The 25,889-nt window shown below is 34.2% G+C and overlaps 2 protein-coding genes across 11 annotated transcripts in view; one reads left to right on the top strand and one right to left on the bottom strand.

The window, feature by feature from the left end:
* The first annotated feature begins 1,705 nt into the window (after positions 1-1,705).
* LOC129238422 (protein giant) lies at positions 1,706-3,332 on the top strand. The gene is made up of 2 exons (XM_054873446.1): positions 1,706-1,760; positions 1,891-3,332. The coding sequence occupies exons 1-2, from the start codon at positions 1,706-1,708 to the stop codon at positions 3,330-3,332; spliced, it is 1,497 nt and encodes a 498-aa protein (XP_054729421.1).
* Positions 3,333-14,643: 11,311 nt separating this feature from the next.
* LOC129237704 (homeotic protein female sterile-like) overlaps positions 14,644-25,889 on the bottom strand; it is a 33,409-nt gene continuing 22,163 nt past the window's right edge. For all 10 annotated transcript variants that reach the window (XM_054872597.1, XM_054872592.1, XM_054872599.1 and 7 more), the window contains 5 exons: positions 21,207-21,268; positions 20,699-20,972; positions 18,194-20,345; positions 17,859-18,033; positions 14,644-15,236 (listed from right to left, as the gene is read on the bottom strand). In XM_054872597.1, coding sequence (XP_054728572.1) covers positions 15,171-15,236; positions 17,859-18,033; positions 18,194-20,345; positions 20,699-20,972; positions 21,207-21,268 — 2,729 coding nt within the window. In that variant the 3' untranslated portion in view covers positions 14,644-15,170. The remainder of the gene's footprint in view (positions 15,237-17,858; positions 18,034-18,193; positions 20,346-20,698; positions 20,973-21,206; positions 21,269-25,889) is intronic.

Raw genomic sequence — 25,889 nt, 5'->3', positions numbered from 1 at the left:
CACATAAGAAACATTGGTGCTCAACATACGCATAAATAGCTAAAGTAAGCTTTCCCTATAACATTTGGTGCCGTTGAAAAATTTGGTCTCTCTGTTACCTTTCAAATGTATTCAGAATTGGTCATAGCTATCAAAAGAAGGTTGTTGTTGTTGTAGCAACATAAACAATTCCCATACATATACTGGGAATGCTGCTTAAGTGGCAAACCTCCGGTTACGTAGAACCGACTGTCGTGGGAACGATCAGAAGAAGGTCGTAGCTCCTAGCTTGAATAGCTGACAACTTGAACTTGGATAAAACAAACACACCCTGTTATAGGAAACGATCGAAAATTTATCAAAATATGGTTGCTGGCATCTGTTGAAGATTTCCATATCCGTGAGAGTTCCGTACATCCGATAAATCACTCTCAGGCCCTACGGCAGAAACAGTCATCAGGGGTATTAATGAAATCTTTGCTAACACCTTCCATTCGTTATTTCTCTGCTTATCTTATATATTTATCGAAATTTTATCAGAATATATTCAAATAGGGATAACATTACCAAATAGCTAAGAAAAATAAACAATGGGGATGATAGGAAGCTTTTAATTAAAAGAAGTCGCACATAAAAAATGCCCCTGTAGATCATTAATGGTAGAAAATTGAGCGGAATAGAGCTCTGAATAATAAATAGTATGCCTATACACAAGATTTGGAATTGGATTAAATATCTTTCTTGACACAAATTAAAATAAATAATAGAAAAATAATTTAAATCCAACATTCACTTCTTCTAGAGAGCCGCGATAACCGCTTAAGCGATTCTACACATACAAATTTTGTTAATTTTTCGTAAAAACTCTCAGCAACTTTACAGCATTGGCTAATCATGAAACCACCACATTAACAGTTATTTTGTGCGTGTAACGTAAATATAAAGGGTTGTGTAAATATAATATAATAAACTTATTTTTGGGGTTGAAAAAGTGTGGGAGAAAGTATTTTGCGATACTACATGCAGCAGATTCAGAAGTAACTATAACCCTTAACAAACACAAAACTACTTTTAAGGCTAACACAACGCAGTCACAGAAAGGTTTGCTACCCCTTCAACAACGAAGGGTGCATTTTACTTGGAAAACAGGCCAACTAACAATCGTGGAAAGCCTGTATTTCCCTCTAAACAACAAAGTTCTCTCATTTCTTGTCCTCACAAAACAATGTCTATTAAAGTACCGTGTTTTATGCTATGCTGGAACTGCATTTGCAAACGAAATATTTGTACATGTGTGTGTTCGTGTTCATGGTGTTATTGGTGGACATGCTCATATTTTGAGCTGAGATTAAATAAAGTAAGAGAGAGAGAACCGGCTCGGAGCGAGAGAAGCAATCATTGTCATTGTGATAATCGTTTCAGCGGCAGCGGCATTCTAGGCAAACAAACAAAGTACCGATAATGCATAATTGTTTAAACAAGAGTACCCATCACAAAACCAAAGGATAGGCGTACTACGGTGCAAAGACAATTAAAGAGAAGCTACGAACTCGATGCGCAAGCAACTGAGCATATAAAGGCATAAATGGACTGAGTGTGCAGAGCAGTCATAGTCTGACAGCAGTAGAGTATAGTTGCAAAATTTTATACACGAGAGTAAAATAGAACAACACTAGTCTAAAAATTAAAATTTTAAATGATAGTAAAAAAAGAAAAAACTATATAAATGATGATACACGAAAAAGTTATAGCTGAACAATTTTCATTGGATTTTAATAATGGTGAGTTAAAAAAAAAAATTCAAATAAAATTTTAGTGTATGCGAAGTAAAACTACATTTTCCATTCGCTTTTTAATTAAATTTTATTAGAAACAAAACTAATCAGAATTATTCAATAGGCCATATACCAGAGCACAAAAACATACTACATCCGACGTCCTCGCAACATGCCGCACACCTCTCACATCGACCTTTCCACCCCCTCCAGCCCCAAGCGTACGGCGCGAGCCATCTACTTCCTTATCATGCGCTACAACACCAAACGCATGTTGCCCTCCCGTCATCGTCTGTCAAGCAACTCGATATCTACTCTGCCTTCGCTTATAAACAGCATCAGCAACAACAAGCGCTGATTGGTGGCTACTCACCAACCAAGCGCACGGGTCAACACCAATCAACAAGCGAAGTTCTCGATCTTTCACGCCGTGATTCGGTCGAAACGACACGCAAGACACCCTCACCTCAGAACACGAACTCGAGCTTCGGCGACGATTCATGTGCAGGATCACCAACACATAGCCAGCAGAAACCGATGATTCCCTCTAATTTGCTATACAGCACTCAGCAGCAATTCAATCACCTTACGCCTCCGTTTGCTTCATTCTATCCAGCGCTTTACTCTTCATTTGGCCAACCCGACAAAGAAGGCACAGTAACGACATCACAAATCCTGACAGCGGTTACACCATCAATCACCACGGCACCGTCATTGCTTGCCGCGCAGACACCAATCTCCAACAATTGTCTTGCTGTTGCTTCTGTGGTTGCAGCGGCCGCAGCCGCTGTTGGTACACCCAGTAGTACTCTACATAGCATCAAATCTGAAGAAGAGCACATGACTGCTGTTTCACCAGTGTCCAGTCTTGAAGGACGCAGCAAATCGCCTGTGGCACAAATAAATTCTGCATCTAGTAGCAGCAGTGCTGCCTTGAATTCGCTTAAGTCAACGCGCCCCTTTAAAGCTTTTCCACGTGATCCGCTCGTCATAGCCGCCAACTTTGCCGCCAATGATGTGCTGTTGGACAATCCACGTGTCGAACGCTACACTGAGTACCGCAAGCGCGTATTGGAGCAAATACGCAATAGCAATGGCGGTTCGCGCACAGTCACCAACCCCAAGATGCGTCGCATGAATTCACGTCGCACCAGTAACACCAGCAGCAATGCGCCTGAGTGTGGCAGCAGTGAGGGCGAGGAGCGTCATGGTGGTGGCGTTGACGAGTCGAGCGATTGTGACTCCTCCTATACTGGTGGCCAGGCAGAAAAAGTTAGCTCGTCAGCAAACGCTATTAACGAAAGTAACAACAATAATCAGGCAAGTGAAAAGAAATGCGGCACCAACAACAACAATAGCAATTCAACCAGTGGACAGATCAAAGATGCCAACTATTATGAGCGTCGCCGCAAGAATAATGCGGCCGCCAAGAAGTCGCGCGATCGGCGCCGTATTAAGGAGGATGAAATCGCCATACGCGCCGCCTACTTAGAACGCCAAAACATTGAACTGCTCTGCCAAATTGACGCGCTTAAAGCGCAGTTGGCTGCCTTCACATCCAAGATGGTAAACGTGTAAATTTCTGAGCAGTTATTGAAAATAGGGGTAGAGGCAAAGACAAGCACAAATGGTGTTGTTGTTGTAGCAGTATACTTATCCCTGCCAGCTCATCTAACGGTAGGCCCAGGAAACCTGCTGTTTTCAGAGGTTGGGTCCAGAGCGAAAGAGGTGTTAGATGAGTGGATTTGATGGGGCATGTTAAAAGGTGGTTAGTGTCGGGCGGAGGGCCTTCATATGCGGGGCATATGTTTAGTATGTCGGGGTCAATTGTGGATAAGTAGGAATTTAAACAGCTCCAGAGTCAAGAACGTAGCACAAATGGCATCAAAAGCGGCCGTGCACGAAAGCCAGTTACAGTTTTGTAAACTAGTAATCTAAAGAATTTGCACTATTTTTAAAAGTCTGAATAGTTTAATTTGTAAATATTTATTGTTATAATTTCGAGATATTCGAAATTTAAAGCGAAGAAATGTAAATAGTTGTACTCTTCCAAAAAATTATTCCTCATCAAGCATCATTCTTGACTTTTCGTTCGGCACTCAAACATTTTTTTAATAACTATATATTTAAGTTATTGCCAATATTTACAGAGCTCGTTTAGAAAATATAGTTCACATAGTTGCCGTGTAAAGCGAAAGAGGAATGAAACCACTAAGTGTATTTAGAATTAGTTAGCATAATTGTAAATGTGTTTTTTGTTAAGAAATGGTGAAAAAGTCAATTCAATCGCATTTTTTTGTTTACAAAAACTTCGAATCACATTCTTTGAAATCATGTATTTGTGCTGGATAATTTTTGCTGGCTAAAAATTTCTCCACCACAAAATAAACGTCTCGAACTGTAACTTTGCTCTCTCAGTTTTTGAGTGATGAATGATTTTTTGGCGATATTGAACGCCTTCGTACAAACATTCGGAATATTGTAAAATAGCTGTAAGGAATCCTTCATACATGTATGTATATATAATATATAACTAAATAAAAAAAGACATCCAGTACATAAATAAGCAAAAATTAGGATGTTAGTTAAATTATCAAATATTGAAATATTTTTGAATATAAAACAAGTAGTTGGTAACAAAAGCAAATACGTAAAACAAGAAATAAATTAACAAAAATAATTTGTAACTTTTTAAAGCTTGGAATTTTTCTTGTTTGTTTGTAAATTATCACAAATTAAGGAAATCACAATTCCATTATCTCCGGCCTTGGGACTATACATACACACATATATTTAAAAGATATGTAGTGTGGCGTTGTTGAAACTGCAATAGTCCAAATTTTTGTTTTTAAAGAATACCCAATTAATGTTTCTTCCGCTGTGGCATCACTGGCTAAGGATAGAAAAAGTGCATTTTGAAAGCGCTCTCACGAGGAAAAGAGTGAGGCGAATTGAGTATCTTAGGTGGCGCCCAGAATGATAAAGAAAGAGATTGCGCCTTCCGAATTCGCCGTGTCGTCAGAGCCCATGAAACAAACAAAAAGAATTGTTTGTGAAGAGCAAGAGTAGCTAAAGCAATAAGACACAAGAATTTACACGCACATACACCCACTTTTTTGCCACGACGTCTTCCGCATAAAAACGCAAAAACACCCCATTTAGGGGCTTTTTGTTAAGGGGTTAGGGGTAGTCAGAATTTTCGAAAAATTGTTTTTGAAGTGGAACTTCTTAGGCGAATGGAGGGTAAAATTTCAAGGCCATGCAACGTTTTGGGCATTTTCGTTCCGCGAGAGAGAAAAAAGATGTAACGTAGAGGAAAAGGAGAGAGAGAGCTATACCTTATACATATCTTAGATACACTTTAAGCTATTTTTCCTGAGGTTTTGCTTGTCGTTGCTAATTTCTAGCGAGAAATAACACTGCCCACTTTTTGGCGCTTGTTTGTTGGTGTAGGAAATATATTTTTGGTGCCTACTTTTTGGCGTTATATTTCCTTGGTGTCTACTGTTTGGAGGGGTTTTTGGTCCCAATTTTTTTGGCGTTTTTTTTTTTGGCTTGTGCGTACTATAACGTGCTATCCATTCCGGTGTCGGATTTATTGCCTTGTTTGTGCGGGTGCGGGTGATAAACGCTCGGAGTAGTGTGCGTTGTTACCTCGGTTTGTGTCCGGCGCTTACCTACACTGGTCGATCCTTCTCCTTTTTTTGTAAATTTTGTCTCTTTGTATTCTCTGCAAATGTTGTAAATTTATTTAGATATATATGCTCTCTCTCTCTCTCATTCTCTGTCGGGTTTCTCCCTCTTTCTTTATCTGCCTCCCATCCAAACGTGGCCAGAAGGATTTCGCAACCTTACACGTTCGTGTACCTGCCCAGCGCTCTCTGAGTTGGTGCAAAGCCCACCGTTCCAGGAGTGGAGCGCAGGTTCCCAAGGGGATCCCGATGCTCTCCTTTCACGGGCACACTACCTCACAGGTCCCTTGTCTGGCCAGCTTGTCGGCTTCGCAGTTTCCAGCAATGTCACTATGACCAGCTCCCTTTTATACTAAACCGTTTGATACTTAATTCGATTTGATTACTCTTCCTGTTAAATTCTTATCCTGTTCATGTAACCTCTAAATTAAACACTAAAAACAATATTTTTATTATTGTTTCATATATATATATTTTTTTTATATTTATTTTGTTTTATTTTTTTTCAAATTTTTTTAATTACTAAATTTACGCTTAACTTTTTACTTATTTTCTTTCATTATTTTAATTGAATTATTTCTTTTTCACATACACAATTACTACCACGATTTGTATTTCTAGCAGCTGAAGTCATTTTCAGCATCGTTTTAAATTTAACTTACAAGTATATATAGTTAGTTTTTTTCTCTTTCTAATGTGGCGCTAGAAAATGTTGAACCAAAAGTAAATGAATTCAAGGGACAAATTTTAGGAGTAAAGTTTTGGACAAAAATAGAAAATATATAAAATTCTTTTTATTTTTCACTACCATTTTCGCCAATAGAAGTCACACAGTGTGACGTTTTATGCTAGTACACGCAGAATTTATACACAGCTTCAGCTTCATTAATCTTTTATAAAATTTTTGAAACAATGTTACTTCAATTCTTATTCGATAATTCTTTGCTTATATACCAATTCGTACTCAAGTTTTACTTAATAATTCTATTAGCTTTATTTTCTTTTATGCTCGTTATAGTTTTTCTTTTTGTTTTGTTAATAAATACCGCTAGTTTTCGTGCCATTAACTTTCTTAGGCTTGGATTTTTATTTTTTATTACATTTTTATTAATTTCTTACTGCCTTTAATGATTTTTTATACGCTTTGGATTAACCGTCATACATATAATGTACCGTTTGTTTTCCCCGTTTTTTCATATATGTTCAAAAATACAACAATTATCCACCGTTATATAATATGTAATCAAGATTATCCATCATTTCTCGCAAACTTCTTCCACTGTTTAGTATGGGTGTGCGCTTCTTCTTTGCTGTCGGACAAAAATGTTTGCCCAGATCTCCACTCAATTCGATTATTTTACAATTGACAGTGAGAAGATGATCTACATTATTATTCTTGTTTTCGTAGTAAATTTTTATAAGTAATTTTAATGGTTCTAGGAAATTCTGGTGGGGCTATAAAAAACTATATTTAAAAAATTTAAAACTAAAATTATTTCAACAGTTCCAATAAAATAAGAAAGAATGAAAAGGGGACAAAAAGTAAAAGAAAATATTAAAATGATTAAAATATGTAAATAAATATATGAACGGAAAATATTTCAATTATAATAATTAAAATATTAAATTTTTCAATAGTAATAAAAATAATATAAATGTCGTAAAATATGGTATTAAAAAGATTATTTTCTTACTGACGGTTTTCTCCAGATTTATTATGTGAAATAGAATTTTTAAAAACTAAGCGAAACTGCCCTAACGTATATAACTACATAGAGAATTATTGGTTTTACTGATTGTTTTTTGCTATATAAAACTCTCTAAATTTTAAACGTTCAAAATCGAGTCCATGAACATTCAAAATTTTCGATGAAGAGGGGGAAAAATGTGGCAATTTTCATGGATTTATTACTAGGCGAATTCATTAAAAGTGGTGGCATTAGACCAACAACAACGTTTTGTACATTAGAATATCACGACAAAAGAAAGTAGAAAATAAAAAGAAAAGGTCGAACTAACTGTATGGAACAGCCGACACGAAGTTCGAACTAGAAGCATGCGACGGCTTTTCGTCATTTTATTTTATGCTGACATCCGAATGGACACGGCGAAAGAAAAAAAGAAAACAAATCAGCTGGTTTACGGTTACCACCTTTAATAGATTCGCCTTGAATTTATTTGTTTTTATTCCGCTTATAAAGAAGTTTCCACAGAGATATTATTTCGGATTTATCTACTAAAATGTCAGATGTACTCCTTGACGTTTGCTCAAACTCCTTGCATTTAGGGAAATATTGCTGTTTTCGAGGCGACTCATTAAAAAAAATTTCCATTCTCGCTTAGTTTTCGGGATTTTAATACTCGAATAATTAATTTTTTATACTGTTTTGCAAGGTCGAGATAAATCTTTTGGAAAATTAGCAATAGTAAAATTCTATATTTAATTTAAATTTCGAAATGTGAAAATTTAAAAGGAAATTAATAAGTATTTTGTTTTATTTTATGTCTACGCTTTTGAATACTTGTAACCTTCTTAATTGAAAATTTTCTATTACATTCAATAAAACTTGCCTCTAACTTTCGAAAAATCAGGAATAAAGTATTTCTATATTTCAATTAATTTTCCAAATGTTTAAAAGAAAAAAAAGCAATACAAAAATTAACGTCATAAAAGCAAAAAAAGTAATACAAATAACGTCATTAAAACAAAAGCTTCAAATTCCATTAATTAATTTATTTTGTTGCATATTTACATCCTTTTTGATTAACAATTCCTTAAAAAGTTTAAGGGGGTAGTATGGTTAATTCGGTGTAAAACAAGCATATTTTTCGAAATTTTTTTTGTCGACACAGTTGATTTATTCAAAATTTTGAAATTACTTCATTATAAAGTCATATTTAAAGAATATTGTGTGAAATTTTCATTGATTTTTATGAAGAAATGAGTTGGTGGCAGCGAATCTTCGCGGACGTCTCATAAAAAAGTTTTATTGCGGTGTCCCTCAGAACTCATTACTGGATCAACTAAAATCAAAAAACCAAATTGATTTCATCAGCTAATAAAGTTTCGCAGGTAACAACGTCGAATTTTTTTTTTTTCTTTTTAATTTTTTAAAGCGCTTTGAAGTCAAAACACCGATTTTTCATAAAAAAAACTTGAAAACTTTGTTGTTTTAAAATATGACAAAATTAAAAAAAAAAAAACTCGACGTCATTACCTCGTGAATAAAGTAAAGAAACAAAAAAACCAAATTTGAAAAGAATCGGTGCAGTAGATATGAATCTACAGTGGACACCGACCGTAAAAAAGGCAAGTGTGAGAAAAACGCGTTTAAAGATTTTCGGCAGCGTGAAGTCCGGTTGGAGAGGTAGATACTTAATCCTTTGTGTCTTTGTCAATTTTACTCTAATGCACTTCAAACTTTCACACAATAATCTTAAGATGTTATAGAATAATTTAAAAAAAAAAAAAAAATGAAAAAAAAATACCATACTACCCCCTTAATAAGCCGCACTCAGATCTTTCTAAAAATTAAAAAAAAATTATTTCAATTTCACCTAATTTTTGAGATGTCAAGTTGCAAAAAAGAAAAAAAACATTTATATATTTATATAAATATAAAATATAAACTTTGAACTTTTTAATTTCCAATTTCTTACAGACTAATAAGAAAATAAGCTAACTAAAAATGTATAACCCAAAGCTAAGTTTTCCAGTTCTATAACTTCAAAATACTTTTTAATGAGCCAAACTTTCATGAATGTAAAGCTGCCAGACTGTGTGTATGTGCTCCAATTACCTTCTTTTTATTTTTAAAAACTATTTTAAAAACTAAGTTTCTTCTTCGTTCTTTCGTTTTGCTTCGCCGACTTCTTCCGAAAGTAGCAACTTTGCCACTTACTCGTATAAAATGTATGTATGTCGCCGTGACAGAATTATAGTATTCCGAAAAGCTTCACTTTAAATAAAAATGCGCACATTTCTTGTGAGAACGAATCAATCGAATTTTTGAATGTTCAAATCTAACGAGCCTATTAAAAACTCGCAGCTGAAGGAAAAAATATATCGCAGGTGGCGCAAAATTATTCATTCATCCAACATTCTTACATTTAGCATGTACCTACAAAATCCGATTTTTTTATAAATATAACGGATGCAGACCTTTAAGCTTGAATTCTTCAATTAACCGGGGTTATTTTTTGGAAAAATATTTTTAAAAACAAATTTTATACATAAAAGTATTCTGTCTGGGGCTTTTTTTAAACCCACCTGAACGCAAATCTTAATATTTTCCGAAAGTCTTAAATTTTTTTTGGCAAAAGTCTTAAAATTAAATAAGTTTCACAGTTCCGGTGAAAAAAACCACACCTTTTTGTTAGTGAGGCACCCTAATGCATATGTATGTACATATACCAGATAGCCGTATCTGATTCTTTAATTTAGCAAAACCGCAAATTGAAAATTCGAATTCGAGTTTTATTCCAACGCGAATGTCGAATTTTGGCCAACATTTAGTCGACTGGTTAAACGAAAAAGTTCAAACTGTGTACATATTTTTACCAGGCACATATACACTTTAGCGTTTGCTTTAGCCGACTGAATTTCTGCGGCGAGTCGGTCCCACGTTTGATACGCTCAGCGATTATTAAGCGTCAACATTATTCGCTGCAGAATGGGCAATGGCACAAAAAACCACATGTCGCAGGCAACTTGAAATGGTAGGCACCTCTATTTGTTAAACGAAGACACTCATTCCAAATAGGCGCTTAGCCTAAAAAACTTTCAAGCGTGCATGACGAAAAAGTTTTAGTTATAAAACAAAAAACACAAATTTTCTCCATTTCACAGAAAATACTTAGAAAAAGGATATATTTTGACTTTTACGTGAGAATGTTTTATTTAAAAAAATACACAAATTTACGAAAAACGGTTCTGATCATAAACTACAAAAGTAATAACTCATTTTTGTCAAAGTAAATATGTAACCAACCAACAGACTTGAGGGAGTAAAATAATAATGAGAAAAAATACGCAATTTGGTTTATTACAAATTCAATTATTTTATATTTTAAACTCTCTTAATATTTTTACACTATTTATTTTATTTTATTTTTTATTTCCTGCTGGACGCTGTAGAAAAAAGGCTTGCCTATAAATACAATTCATACAACTCCACTGTAGCTACTTAATTTGGTGATTGTAAGTATTCATGTATGTATGTTTGTAGGCCTCGTAAATGTAGTTAGTATTAGTTACTTAATCATTATTACTCTTTTCTTTTCATGAGTTTGTTTAGAATCATAAATAAGAGTTTAAGTATGTATACCAGTTGTTGTTTTTATATATGTATCAATTTTATTTATCATAATAATAATAATTTTACATAATAATATATAAAGTTTTTTAATATACTAGTTTACTACCACTAACGTACATCCACTTTGCTGATAGCTTACACATACACATATGCAGCATATTTTTATTTGTGTTCAAATGTTTTCAACACATGCGCTGCAAGTACGTTTCATTAGACATTTTAATTAATTAACAATAAGTTATTTTTTCAATTACAAGTACAACCCCCTATATTCATATACACAATGAAGAAATTGTTGTGGTTTAAAGTTTTGTTTCAATTGATTTTCTATGTACAAGGATTTTTTATATTTGTATTTGTTTTTTTTTTAATTTTCAAGTTATTATTTTTTCGCACTATTTATGCCAGTTAGACATAAGGCATGATTTTCTATAATTTACCGAAATTCATAATTGTTGATACGGTTCGTGTTAAGCAGCAGTTGTAGCTTTTGGTGTATTCGGACTTGGATATACACACGCACACACAATGTGGGCTGAATTTTGGCGTGAAGAGTGATAATATTTTTTTCTTTTATATTAAATAAAGTGGAAAAGATTTTAACAGCCTGTAACAGTTGTTCCCCGTTCAGTTATGGGGAATGTTTGTGCTGTTACATTAACAACAGCTTGTAACAGTTATTGAATTTTCGCCCTGATGACAAAATATAACAAAATATTTTGATGCGCCTTTTGTATTGTTCTTTTCCCATTTTTAATTGGCGTAATTAGTAAACACCAACAACAAAAAATTGCAATTTAGGGCACCTTTAAAGTTTGCTATCGTGTTTTAATAAACTTAACAATTTCTAGTGTGAAAAATTTTGTATTCAGGCTTTTAAGATTTATTTACCGTCTCGCGTAGAATTCAAATAATTGTTCACACTTTAACCTTTTGTTAATCACTGAAAGTTTTAAAGTTGGTAGCAGATGTAGAACAATTTTGATATTAATAGACTAAAAATAATATACAAACATGCAAAATTAAATAAAAGCATCAACTCTGAAACCTTAAAAACGGCGTATAAACATATAAATACCATTTTTTTTAACTGACTGCTGTAATATACTTTATTAATTATTTTTTAACAAATTAAAAAAAAAGCTGGTCGCAATATTAGGAAATGTTTTTATGCAGTTTTTATTCACTAAAAAACAAATTTAATTTTATTTTTTTTATTTTAAAAAATAAAATCGTAACCACAGACTAGCAAATGAAAAATCCAGAACTTGCTTCAAATAAAAAAATTGACTGCAAGGTTTGTTTTGGTCTATTTTTAATCACAAAAAAAAAAAAAAATTTACTGTTTAGAAGCATGAAAAAATATAATCGCATCTTCAGCCTAGCAAATGACATTGACTTTTTCCGAAGTTTTACAGGCTACCCAAAACAATAAAATTAAAATCCCAATCTATCTACTCAAGCCCTAATCAGGGTTTGATACTTTTGTGCAAACAAAAATATTACTTTTATTTAAAACCAAAACAAAACACATAACTTAGACTATCCAATAACAAAACAAAAAAAAAAAAAATAGCGCATAAATATAAATTTCATTAAATTTAAAGTTTTTACCATTTGTAGCAAGTTTTTATTTAATTCCATTCGGAATTCAGAAAGAGAACGTAGGTTCGAATCTCGGTGAAACACCAAAATTAAGAAAAACATTTTTTTAATAGCGGTCGGCCCTCGACAGACAATGGCAAGCCTCCGAGTGTATTTCTGCTATGAAAAAGCTCCTCATAAAAATATTTGCCGTTCGGAGTCAGCTTGAAACTGTGGAGTCCATTTGTGGAGCAACATCAAGACGCACACCACAAATAGGAGGAGGAGCTCGGCCAAACACCAAAAAAGGGTGTACGCGCCAATTATGTATATATAATATTGCAAATTCCTGTCATCAACTAAGAAAAGGTTTATATCCCACATTTTATTTAGAACAACTTGACCCTTTTGCAAATTGGTATTGAATTTCATTACTGAAAGCTTAAAAAATCATATGCCGTGAGCTAATTTGAAGTAAAACCTAAACTGCTATTCTTAAATTTAATAAAAGGTTATACATTTATAACAACGATTGATGGTTATTTAAAACAAAAAAAAAAAACAATAGAATTACAAAAAAAGAGAAGTTGGTTTAAGTAAAATAAGATGTTATGCATACAACTTCGTACACTTTGCACTCACCTACTTATCGCTAGTTTTATAATACATAAACATGTTCTACAAAAACAAAAAAAAAGTGTAGTTATTATTTTCATTATAGCTATTATCATTTTCATTAATAAAATAATAATAATTTATTCATATTTCCATTATTCATTATAAAAGTAATTATAATATTGTATATATTTCATTTTATTTGTATAATTAAAATAATAATAATTATAATTAAAATAATAATAATGTAAAAAAATCGATTCTGGTAAAAATTCTGAGTGACCCTTTTCGCTTTTTAAAGTAATAATAATGCGAATTAATCGCTTCTATTTAAAATTCTGAGACGCCTTACTTCGGTTTTTAAACGACTCCAAACTCAAGATAACAGGTTTTGCAACAACATTGCATGCTGGTAGTGTGACACTACTTGGTCTTATACACATCACAACGCAGTGGAACAGTCGAAAAAAGTAACTTACGTTATGTGTGCAATTTCTATATAATTTTCAATTTCTCATATCGTCAATGAATAAAAAAAAATATTTCACTCCTCACAGTGCCGCCATCGCATTTCTTATAACCGCAAAAGCACCAGTGGAGTGCGTCACCCACTTCCTCTCGTCAAAACTATACTCTCGTATATATTGAGATGCAACTCATTGCTCAAACTAAATTTGAGCGCTACAACTGCCTGGCCTCCTTGAATTAGTTTTCATTTTTGTTCCGCTTAAAATTACACTTGATTTGAATTTTGTTTTTTTTTTTGTATACTTTTTATTATTTATATTAAATACTAAAAACTAAATAAATTGTAATTTATTATTAAGTTTTATGCATTTATTTCCATTATTTGCTTCTACATAATTTTTCTTGTATTTTTTCTGCATCAATTTATAGATAATATATTTTTTATCAACGTTACAATTATATCTTTCTATTTTATTTAGAGTTTAAATTAATTATTTGTATGTATTAAGAAATGTTAGGTTTTCATTTTTAGTGAAAGGAAAGAACTGCCTTTATTATTTATTATTTAGTATAATTATATTTCATTTATATATGCAAGTGTATGTGTGTCAGATTTTAACTTTTTGCAATCACACAGCTTGCAAGGTATTACACAATAGATAGGTAATTGGGTGTGTATGTAGCTATTTTCGCGTGTTAGTGTGTGTCACGTTTGAGCTTGTTGCACATATGTGTTTTTCCAAAATTGATGTTTGCAATTTATGTCGAATCGAATTCCTTGTCAATATTTTGCATCTAATTCTATTTCTCTTTTCTTTGCGGCGTCCACACAAACCACCGCACTACTTACAACATATAGTTTATATATATAAACACAGAAAACTATGTGTATATGTGTGCATGGGTATGTGTTTGTTAAAAAAAATGTTGCTATTATTTTTTTTTTTATGTAACTATGTATAATATTTTTTTGTATGCTTGCTTTTTCTATATCAACGATATAACTGATTACCTTTCATTATTAACACTAAATTATTATTTATCATCAGCATCAGTTATGTTCATCGATCTTTCAAGTTGCTGCTTTTCCTACTTCACTTTCACCACCTTTTTCTGCTTCTTCATTGTCATCATTATCATCATCATCATCACCAACATCGTATTCTTCAATTGCTAAATATTAATAGTAAAGAAATGACATGCCGCCGAGCATTCTCGCTTACTGCTTCTTCTTTCCTTTTTTATTATTTTTATTTCTTCATTCGGTTTGAACATCATCGTCCCGTTATTATGCTTTAACTTACGTACTAGTAAAAATTAATTATATTTTAATGCATTATCATTCCTTTTGACTGCTCCGCGCACATATACAGGTATACCCTTCATATTCGTTTCGTAGTCAAACATATATATGTGTGTATGTATACATATAAAACATTTATACACCACCAGCATTGAAACGCCGTTTGGTTTCACTAGTTTATGTGGATTCATTGTGAAGTTAACTTGAACCGCTCCAATCGCTGCTTCCTTTAGACTTTAACACCTCTGCATGGAACTAAGGGATTCGTATTGGTATCCCCGTTTGTTTTTCAATTCTTTTACGCTGAATTTCAACGTTCATTATTAATATATTGATCACAAACCTGCATTATTTTAGGCTAGCACTAACTGTTTTTCGTTTTTAATTCTTTTTAAATTGAGTTTACTCTACAACACTGCTGGGTTTTTTTTATTTATTAAAGCGATTCTTCAAAGGCCGCCATCAGATCACTTTGCATATTCATGTCGATTTGACCAGCCATCTGAAATAATAGAAACGTGAAAAAAATTTCAGTTGGAATGTATGTTAAGAATAATTATTGCCTGTACAAAAGTACATACTCAATTAAAATATATACAGATAAAATTGATAGGCATTCATTTTTAGTTTATTTTTTCATTTCTTTGTTTGAACCTAATGAGATTTTCATTGATAAGTGGAGGGCTTTGCAGTGTGTTAACTAAACTAATTATCAACCCAAAAACTTTCGCTAGGCGGCGCTTTTATAGAACTATTTTGAAACGCCGTATACGGACCGATTTTATTTTATTCACAAGATATATTATTATATGGATTGAATAGTCGATTTTGTAAATTTCCAAATGCAGTTAGAGCTAGCATAGGTGGCCACTCTTGATTTCAATGCTTTTGTTTCGCTTGTGGGATAGTCAATGAGGGAAAGCTCAACAAAAACAAAACGCGAAATCTGCTTATGGGAGCTGTCTTACATATTGCAAGAGAGAATGTGTATCAGTCTTGGTTAAGCTTTTTTAACAAAAAAGGTCTCCGAGGTTGTTGTTGTAGCAGCATAAACATTCCCGTGCATATACGAGGAATGCTGCTGAAGTAACAGTCATTGACCGGATATAAATCCGGGTCGTTCCAGTTACGTAGAACCGACTGTCGTGGGAACCGACTCCGAGGTCTTAGTGACTGGTGACACCTCGTTTTTTCGATTAATAACAAAACAGTATAGCCATAGATGAGGTAGAAATCTGTTTAGCAACGAAGCTAAGAACTCTTATCATTTAACCATGGGATTACTACCGACAATATCAAAAATTTTCGAAAAAATATTATTTGACCAGATAAATCCTATTATAACAAGCATGAACCTGATACCCCAACACCAATTTGGATTTAGGAAAAACCATTCAACAATCCAACAGATTCATAAAGTAGTTCACAAAATTAATGATGACCTGAATAAAAAAAGAGTGTGCATGTCCATATACCTCGACGTAGCTAAAGCCTTTGACAAAGTGTGGCACCCTGGGTTACTCCATAAATTAAAAACACAACTACCTAATGACTTTTACCTTATGCTTAAGAATTACATCCAAGACAGGAAATTCTATGTTAAATATAATGACGCATGTTCAGACATTCAACCTATGAACGCAGGCATTCCCCAAGGCAGTGTCTTAGGACCAACATTGTATCTATTGTACACGGCTGATCTACCGGAACCGAAGTCAGAAAACAGCATGATTGCAACATTTGCGTATGACACAGTCCTCATGGTATCTCATAAAGATACAAAAGTCGTAAAACAAAATTTACAAAACGAATAAATGTGACATTAAACTGGTTCAAAAAATGGAACATCGAAATTAACGCTGACAAAACAATACAAGTAAACTGCACAAACCGAAGGACAACCATTGAACCAGTTAGCGTTGGTAATTCTGACGTACATATTGACACCAAAGCGAAATACCTGGGTATTACGATCGACTCGACATTAAACTGGCAGGAGCATATAAAGAAAAAGCGAAATGAAGTTAAAAATCGTTTTAAGAAATTGTATTGGCTACTTGGACCTCAGTCCAATCTATCATTGCAAAATAAAGTACTTATTTATCGAACGATAATTGCTCCGATCTGGAAATATGGAATTGAGATTTGGGGCAATGCTGCAAAAAGTAATCTAAGTATACTTCAACGAGTCCAGTCTAAAATACTTAGGACCTTAACTAATGCACCTTGGTACATACCTAACGCAGATATTCATCGCGACTTTGATATTGATACTATTGATGAGACAATACAAAGCGCAAGGAGAAGGCACATAAATAGATTATTAACGCACACAAATCCTATGATGAGAAGACTACCAAATAAAGAAAAATCTACCCAAAGTCGGCTTAACCGTCAAACACCAACAGATCTTGCGAAATCCATGTAATCAATTGTCAACTAATCGTATATGACATTGTCATTGTTTGTTAACCACTTGTTTTTAAATAATATGTATATTTCTTCTATATGAGCTTGGGGGCATTGGCCCTTCAATATCACTCTCATTCCATCTTTTTGCAAATCAAATTACTTATTGTCTAACGACAGGTGTAATATTTTATGGAAGAAATAAAAAAAAAACCATGGGATTCGCAAATATCTGTAGTATACATAAACAAAGTTCCTCATAAAAAAATAATAATAATTAAAAATAATAATAATAATAATTAAAAATCAAAAAAAAAAAAAAATAACAAAACAAAAATGTGTATATGTAAAAAATAACAATAATAGAAAAACAAATTATAATACAAGAAAGTAAAAAATAATAATAAAAAAACATAACAACAAAAAACAATAAATAAATTTTAAAATTTAAATTAAATAATAAATATTAAAAATAAGTAATAATAAAAAACATAATAATAAAAAAAAATTAAAAATAATATTTAAAAATAAATATTGAATAATAAAATAAAAATATATATTATATGTATATAATATACATAAGTGATGGAGATATTAAGCTACGTTTATGGTGAAATCTCTTGCACTACACCTAAAAAGTCCAGCTCGAGTCATTAATTAGTTCTCAACAAAAAGCCTAGCCTATCCAAATGGATTTATTACTTATAATACTTACCGCTTCACGTCGTCGTCGCTCTTGTTCAAGTCGTCGTAATTCCGCACGCCTTGCAGCAGCGCGATCCTGTGGCGATTGTTGTGCAGCGCCAGCCGGTGAGCCGCTACCCTGCGGTGACGCTTTGATGTCGTCTACGCGAGAATTTTGCACCTGTGTAGCATCATGGACACTTTTTCTAAAAACAAAAAACAAATCATATAAATGAAGCACAAGATATATATAATTTCTTTAGTATAAGAATAATTTTGCAGTACACAAAGTACAAATTTATTCGAAGTAATTTTTTATTCCTAACAGCTAAGCCACTTATGTATTAATTTGTTTAGTGCACTTACCTCCCGCTTTCCATGCTAACATCCGCCGCTGCCGAATGCATATGCCCGCCTCCGCTGCTGCTTACCGCATGTCCATGACCGTGGCTGATGTGTCCATGTGAATGTCCGTGCGCATGCGCAGACTGTGAAAGCGACGCTGCCGAAGCGGATGAGTGATGCCCAGCCCCACCACCGCCACCTGCCGCTCCACTGGCACCACCCACACTGCCTCCAGCACCTACACCAACACCTATAACATTGGCACCTGCAACGCCGCTCCCGCTGTTACCATTACCCGTTACACCGCCACCCACGCCAATTACGCCTACGGGTTGTTTGTGGTGCTGCTTGCGTTGCTGCTCTTTCTCAGCGGCCTCCTTTTGGCGCTTCTGCTCCTTCTCGGCCGCCTCCAGCAACTTCAGGCGATCGGCCTTTTCTTTGGCTTTATTGCGGAATTGTTGGAACGAGTCCATGGCGGGTTTCGGTTTGTTTGAAGTGGGCGTATTCTGCGGCGAACTGGCCGATGCTAGTGATGACCATGAGCTGGCGTTTTTTAGGTTCTGTTCGTGCGCCGATTTGAAAGCTTGCGCAAAATTCGTTTGATTTGAGCCTAAAGCGCTAGCGCCGCTCAGACTGGCCGAAGTTGGTATCTTCAGATCAGATGGAGATTGTTGTGGCGGCACAACTTGCTGCGCTTGCTGATGTTGCTTCTTCTCCGGCGGACTAGGCATCATCGATTCGATGGGCTTAGGTGTAATCAATAGCTTATTGGGCTGTAGTGGTGGTTGCGACTGCAGCAATTGCTGAGCCACCTGATGGTCACTTAAGCCGAGTGTATTTGCGGCATCTTTCTTGCTGGGCAACGACAAATTACCAGGCATGGGTGCCCCGCTGCCCATCATCATGGCGGCGAGAAAGTCATTGTGACTCCCTCCCATGGAAGGCAACTGTTCAAAAATTGAACCAGTGCCGGCGCCACCGGCATGAGACAATCCCAAACCAGCCAACGCCAGACTGTCTAACGCTCGATCTGCGGCGCTGTTGTAACCGTTATTGTGCGCGTGTTGCTGTTGCTGTTGGTGGTGTTGTTGTTGCTGGTGTGCCATGGCCTGTTGCAGCTGTTGCGCGGCCACTGCTGCCGCCATAGTGCTGATGCGATTATTAAGTCCCTCGCCTAGACCAAGTTGCATCAACGGAAAATGATTGCCATTCATGCCAGACACGTTTTCCGCGGCGCCTTTCGACAACAGCTCCGACATAAGCTCCATGTGATGATGGTTGCCGGTGTGCGGGTGCTGCGCCGCCTGTTGTTGCTGTTGCGACTGCTGCAAAGTACCAAACGCCTGTTGCGCCGACGCATTTTGTCCATGGTTAACATGCGTGAGTGCCTGAGGCTGTTGTTGTTGCTGCTGCTGTTGCTGCATCAGATGCGCGTTCATGAGGAAGTTGTCAGCAACGCCCTTGCCTGAGGCTGTGGAGAGTAAAGGCTGTTCCAGCGATGCCAGTGACTGTTCAACGGGATCATCAAATTGTGGAATTTGCTTGAGACCAGCAGTCAGCAGAGACGACGCCGCCGAGGAAGGTACCGATGCGACAGACGAAGGCGCGGTCACAACGGCAGCAGGCGGATGCAAACCGCCAATCGTTGAGCCGATACTCGCATTAGGCACACCCGAAGGAAGTGTACCAATGCCCGAACCGCCAACGCCAGACGCATCAGCGACATCCATCGACGTCGGTGGCAGTTTGTGTAAATTGCTGGCAACGCGTATGCCACCAATATTTGTGGTAGCTGTGGTGCTACTACCGCCAATACTACTGCTGTTCGTTTGTGATGTGGCAAGTAGTGAGCCGGTCAACGACACTACGCTTGCAGATGAGGCGAGCAGAGCGGCAGCACTGGATACCGTCGACATTGTTAAATCATTGGGACCGTTGCTGCCAACGGCGCTACCGGTGGTGCTGCTGTTACTTATTGGTGTTGCAGCTGCCGTAGTAGCCGCTGTGGTAATGGTGGTGGCGCCGGCAGTGGCATTCAGTCCACTACCAACCGAAGTCGGTGTGAGTGACGTTTTGGTGCTATTATTGTTATTATGTAGGGCAACAGTAGACATGGCTGGATCCGTCGCAGCACCTGCAAGCGTCGTTGCCGCTGTTGTGGGTGTAACACTCACTATACGATGGGAAATTACAAATCAATGGCACGAAGGATTCGCAAGCACGATGTAGAAACAGGAATGACAAAAGAAAGGAAATAAAGGGTATGGGGTGTTTCTTAATTAAAAGAGTCTTATACAACAGGGATTAATTCAAAGTGATAAATTAACAATTTTATATAAATTTTAGCGCAGAAATCAATCAAACGGACGTTTGTATAAACGACTAAATGTAATAAAAAATACTTTTTACTTATAATAGCCAAGATCAAGGACTGGCTAGTAATCAGTTGTTCAAATAACCGTTACGTTTAGAAATTAAAATGTCTTATCCTCATTAATTAACTACTCCCTCAACCATTCTGCTTACTTTGTGCTCCACTACTGATAGCGTTCAGCTGTGATGTGGGTGTGGTCATAGGAGGCGCCAAACTATTGGTACTTTGTGTTGTTGGCGCAGTAGCAGGCAATCCAGCCATTGTCGTTTGTTGTTGCTGTGGCGTTTGCGTTGTGTTTGCTGATTGTTGTGTGGTGGCTATTGTGGACGAAATTGAGGTTGAAGTTGCGGGATTGCCGCCAACGCTACTAACAGTCGTAGCTGATGCCAGGCCTACGCTAGCTGGTGTTACAGTTGGATTATTTACCTGTACAGTGGAGCGAAGGAAAATAAACATGAAACAGTAAGGAGGAAATATGCAAGGAGAATGATCGGTATACACTCAAGAATACACATACATACAAGGGTTATTATACATGTGCATGTTAAATAGCGTTTTTCAGTTGACCAGCCCTTTGTTGTTTTTGTGTATGAGTGATGTGTGTGGTGTACATAATTTAAGCCTACTCAACTGGATTTATGTTTTAAGGTTAATACTTACATTATTGCTGCCACTTGAATCGCGGGATTTCTTCTTCCTCGGTGGACGACTATCAATATCACCTGCACGCAATAAAGAAGTTTTTTTTTTAAATGGTAAAAATTAATGCCAAAAATACACAAAATGAAGATACCTGCTACTTTATCTGTTTTTTGTGTTTCTAACGCAAAATTTTTATCCACAAAGCTACAAATGAAAACATCGTCGGAAGCAATTTGTGTATTTCGACTTAGAAAATCCACACAATTTCTATCGGCAATGCTCCGGAAATACGTAATATGTACCAGAATCCCCACTAGTTTTCAAACTAGCTTAAAAACCTACTTCTAGTAAAGATCTACACTTTTTCCATTACCTCTCACTCAAATAGTTTTTTTTTAGAAAAACTAAATTTTGAGAAACGTCCTGAAAACTTGAGGATTCGGAAATCCTTGATTAGCTTAAGAATTAGTATTTAGTATTTAAAAAGAGTATCACTGAATAGTTTTTTAAAGTTAGAAAATCACAAAAATTAACCAATTACACAGAAATTATTGATTACTTGAAGGTATCGGGCTAGCTAAAAACCCTGCACGAGAACTATCAATATCGATAACTATGGTTTGACAGCTGAATATGCCAAACTGTGTTGACATTTTTGTCCAGTAAGCAGTGGCAAGTCATTATGAATTATTTAACACCAGCAGAACGCTTCCAAATTGTGGAAATTTACTTTGAAAAAAAAAAAAAAAAAAAAAAAATAGCTGTAAATATAATAATACCGGAGACGGAGACCGAGAGCTACAAACGCGGAGAGAGCGAGGTTGCAGTTCATAGTAAACAGTATGGATAAATAACGGTAATTAATAACGCATTTTGTTTTATTTTTTGTGAACTTCCATTTTTAATGATATATATTAATCAATAATTATAACTTAATCAGTATTTGTTGTTGTTGATGTTGTTGTTTGCTTGGTTTCTTACTGCCGCCTAAACGGTTTTATAATTTACCGCTTAGCGTTTCTTATTTTTCCTAACATACTTCCTCTACACATTGAAAACGCGCAAATGTGTTTGAGAAGGTTTAGTATGGGAGTGTATGTGTGTTTGAGTTTTACGATTTATTACTTTTTTTTAAACATATGTAATTTTTTTACGATTTTCCAGTTGTGCTTTTTCTTGAATCTCTCTTGCAAATATTTTACGAGCAGGTTTTTGCTTTTGTTTGAATGGATTCTTTTTATTTTGTTTACATAATTGTTGCTTGGTAATATTCAAGTGGAATTTTATTATTTATGCAATGTAAAAGGTGGTATTTTTTATTCAGCTGCAAATTCGCATATGACCTTAAGGGCTATAGACATATGTATACATATTTTGGAAAGTTTAAACGAGACCTTTTCTGTGAGTGATTGATTGTATACTAATGCTTTGTGGTGTTTATAGAGTGAGTTTTTTCGGATATTTACTTTTGGAAAACTAGCGCTTTGTTTTTACTATTAAGGGGGAAGCCACTGTGAAAATTAAAAAAAAAATCGATTTTTTTTTGCATTTTCTGAAAGTATAAATATTCGAAAATCTTAAAAATTGACTGAGATGTGCAAGACCAATTTCTCAAAACGACTTTTTTTGATACGGTGGCAACGATTTCTCGAAGACTAATGAACCGATTTTAATTTTCTTTTTTTTTTTTTAATTTTTCTTATCGCATTGGCTATCGTTGTACGTAGCCGATTTTCAAAATTTTGAAAATAACTATTTTTTTGGGCCTGTTGAAAATCAAAAAAAAAAAAAAAAATGGTGAAAAACACACATCGAAATTCAAATCACCCCCATTTTGTCAAAAAAAAAAAAACAAAAAAAAAAAAAACGTTCAACGATAGCCACTATTGTGTAGATTAATAATTTCATTTCAGATGATTATTCATTGCTGTATGGCTGCCACCAGATGACGTCATTTTTTTTTTAAATCGTTGTGTTCATATACATAAATTTGTCAATTTTCAATATTTTTTAATAAAAAATTTACATCAACATAGTTTAATACATATATAATAAATTGCCTTTTGTCCGATCCTCGAATAATCATTCCTACTTACAAAAAAAAATTCCCAAAAATCGACTATTTTTGAACCCCCACAGTGGCGTTCCCCCTTCATTCTTTTTTATATTCTATTTTAATTAATTTTTAGAATTTTTCTTTCATGAAGAAATTAACGCTTTTTAGCAGTTTTGGAAAATAATACAAATATCTAGTTTTCTATGTAATTTTTTTTTAATTTAGTCAAGTATTTATAGTTTTTATACCCTTTTTTCTAATTCTTTTATGCAACTTTTTAATTTCTTAGTTAAGTAAAAATATTTTTTTAAACTAGCTCAATATTTTGCTGACACAATATTTTAATAGTAATTTTATAATTATCAATATAACCAATTTAAATTTGTTTTAATCTTTTGCATTTTTTTGTTTTGTTTTTTTGTTTGGCGAGTTCACGCAGAAAATTAAAAAAATCCTATTATTCCTAAATAACTTAAGTGCAAAAAATCTTATGACGAAACGTTACAGCGTTGTTTGTGTTTCTTTCCTTGCTTATATGCTTAAAAGTTAATTGCAAAACGTTCTGTTGATTCATATTGATATTATTTGATTTATATATATTTCATAATTTTTTATATATTTTTTAAATAATTAATTGTATGTCTCACTTTTTTGTATTTGATTATTTCCATGATCAATTATTATGTACGCATGTATGTAAAAAACGAAACTTATGATTTGATTGTAATGAAATTGAGTTTTATCTTGTGTTATGCTACATAAACACTATGGAACGAGTTCGAACTGTTTCGAAGTTTTCGTTCAGTGCATGTGCATTTGTGGTGTGTGTGTGAGTATGTGGTAGCTGCAGAAAAATGCAAGCCTTCTGCTTCAGCGTTGCATTATTCGTACAATGGTTTTGTATATTTCTTTCTAACATATATTTAATTGTATTGTATATTTTTGTTATTATTTTCTTACGCTTTCGGACAGTTCTCTTTGTTCTAAAGATGTAGTGTTTTTTGAAAATTAATTATTTTTAAGCAATTATTGATTGGTCAACATTCGTACAGCTCTTTTTCAAGGAGTTGGTTTTTGAGTTGAAACTACATTTTTTATTTTATATATTTGCTTTTCCTCTGTATCTCATGCAGATTTACAGCAAAACTTATATTAGTTTTTATGCACAAATTTTCTGTAAAAATATTTAAATTTAGTTTCAATGTATTTATACAGCATTACTAACTAAAATGTTTATAAAAAAATAAAACACAATACAAAAATTGTAAATTGTGATAATAATGATAAACGGCACTAAACTAAGGACATTTATGCAATAAGTTTTTTTTTCGTTTTTTTATCTTTAAAAAATCACACGCAAAAGGCGAGAGAAAAAGGCGCAAGTCGAAAATGACGCAAAGTTGGGAAAAAAAAAGCTTAAAACCGTAAGATACAGCAAGCCAGCTGCTAAAATTTCAAATTATTTGAAATACTGCTTTTGTTTCAGACACACATACAAAATTTAATAAATGTGAGGTTGGATTGCGAAAATACGGTTTTCAAAAGAAGCCAAAATTTGTAATAAAAAAACGATTCACATTTTTTGAAAAAAAAACACAATGAAAAGAAATCTACAAATTTAAAGACACGAGCATACAAAAAATACTATGAAAAACATACTTGTAGCAGTCAGCGTATTAAAGGCGGTTGAAAAAAGTTATTCAACAACGAAAACTAATAGCTGTTTGATGGAAGCAGAAAGCATCCTAATTAGCTTGCAGTTTTCACACTATTCAAACAATTAAAAAAGAAATGAGAGCACTATTAAAAATCCTCCTCGCAAAAATTCACTTTGCGCCAAAAAGTATGCAACTTTCAATCAATGTTCCAATATTTTTCATGTAAAAGGAATATTTATGGAAATATTTAATGGAATAAAATGAAAATTCAAATCATTTCGAGAGGTTTCAGTCATAAACAGCATTCGATTTTCGTTCAAATATATTTTTTGTCAATAACAACGCCAACGCTAACTCAGAACCACAGTGAGATTTTTAATTCAAACTTAATTAAATTAATAATGCGCCCAAATACATACTTTTAGGTGCACTCCCTAATTTCCTACTAATAACACTTTCAGTTCCAAATAGAATTCACTTGCTGATATTATTTTCACCATTTTCAGAAAACCGGTTTAAATACTTTTTGCTGGAATGTTCTTAGGAAAATGTTCGTGTTATTGAGTAACGCTGGAGGGCAGTTGCTTTTAAATAAAGGGTTGTGTTAGAATTTTTCATTTGATTTTTTTTCTGTTTTCCTTATTAAATTTTTTATTTAATTTCTTCTTTTTTTTTTTTGCATTTTATAATCTTTTACTTTCAAAACCAAATTTTTCAATTTGTAGTTTATCAAAAATCTAAAACTTGTACGCTATCCAAAAGGCCTGTTTTCAATTGAAATATTTTGTGATGAAATTCTTTCATGAAAACGAGAAAAAAAATTATGTATTTTTATACTGCGCGCATTTTCTGCTGCTTTCTGTCTCCCTATTTCCCTTTCTTCCTTACTTCTTCGCCACTTGCGCCTAATATACACTCTCTCTCTCCTGCTTAAGCGTGTTTTTGTCAACATTCTTTTTACATATTCTTTGTTATATTTTCATTGCG

The sequence above is a fragment of the Anastrepha obliqua genome, chromosome 2 (assembly GCF_027943255.1).
Source record: "Anastrepha obliqua isolate idAnaObli1 chromosome 2, idAnaObli1_1.0, whole genome shotgun sequence".
Classification (NCBI taxonomy): domain Eukaryota; kingdom Metazoa; phylum Arthropoda; class Insecta; order Diptera; family Tephritidae; genus Anastrepha; species Anastrepha obliqua.
Note: the sequence above shows the minus strand (reverse complement) of the source record. Positions and strands in the feature narration are given on the sequence as shown.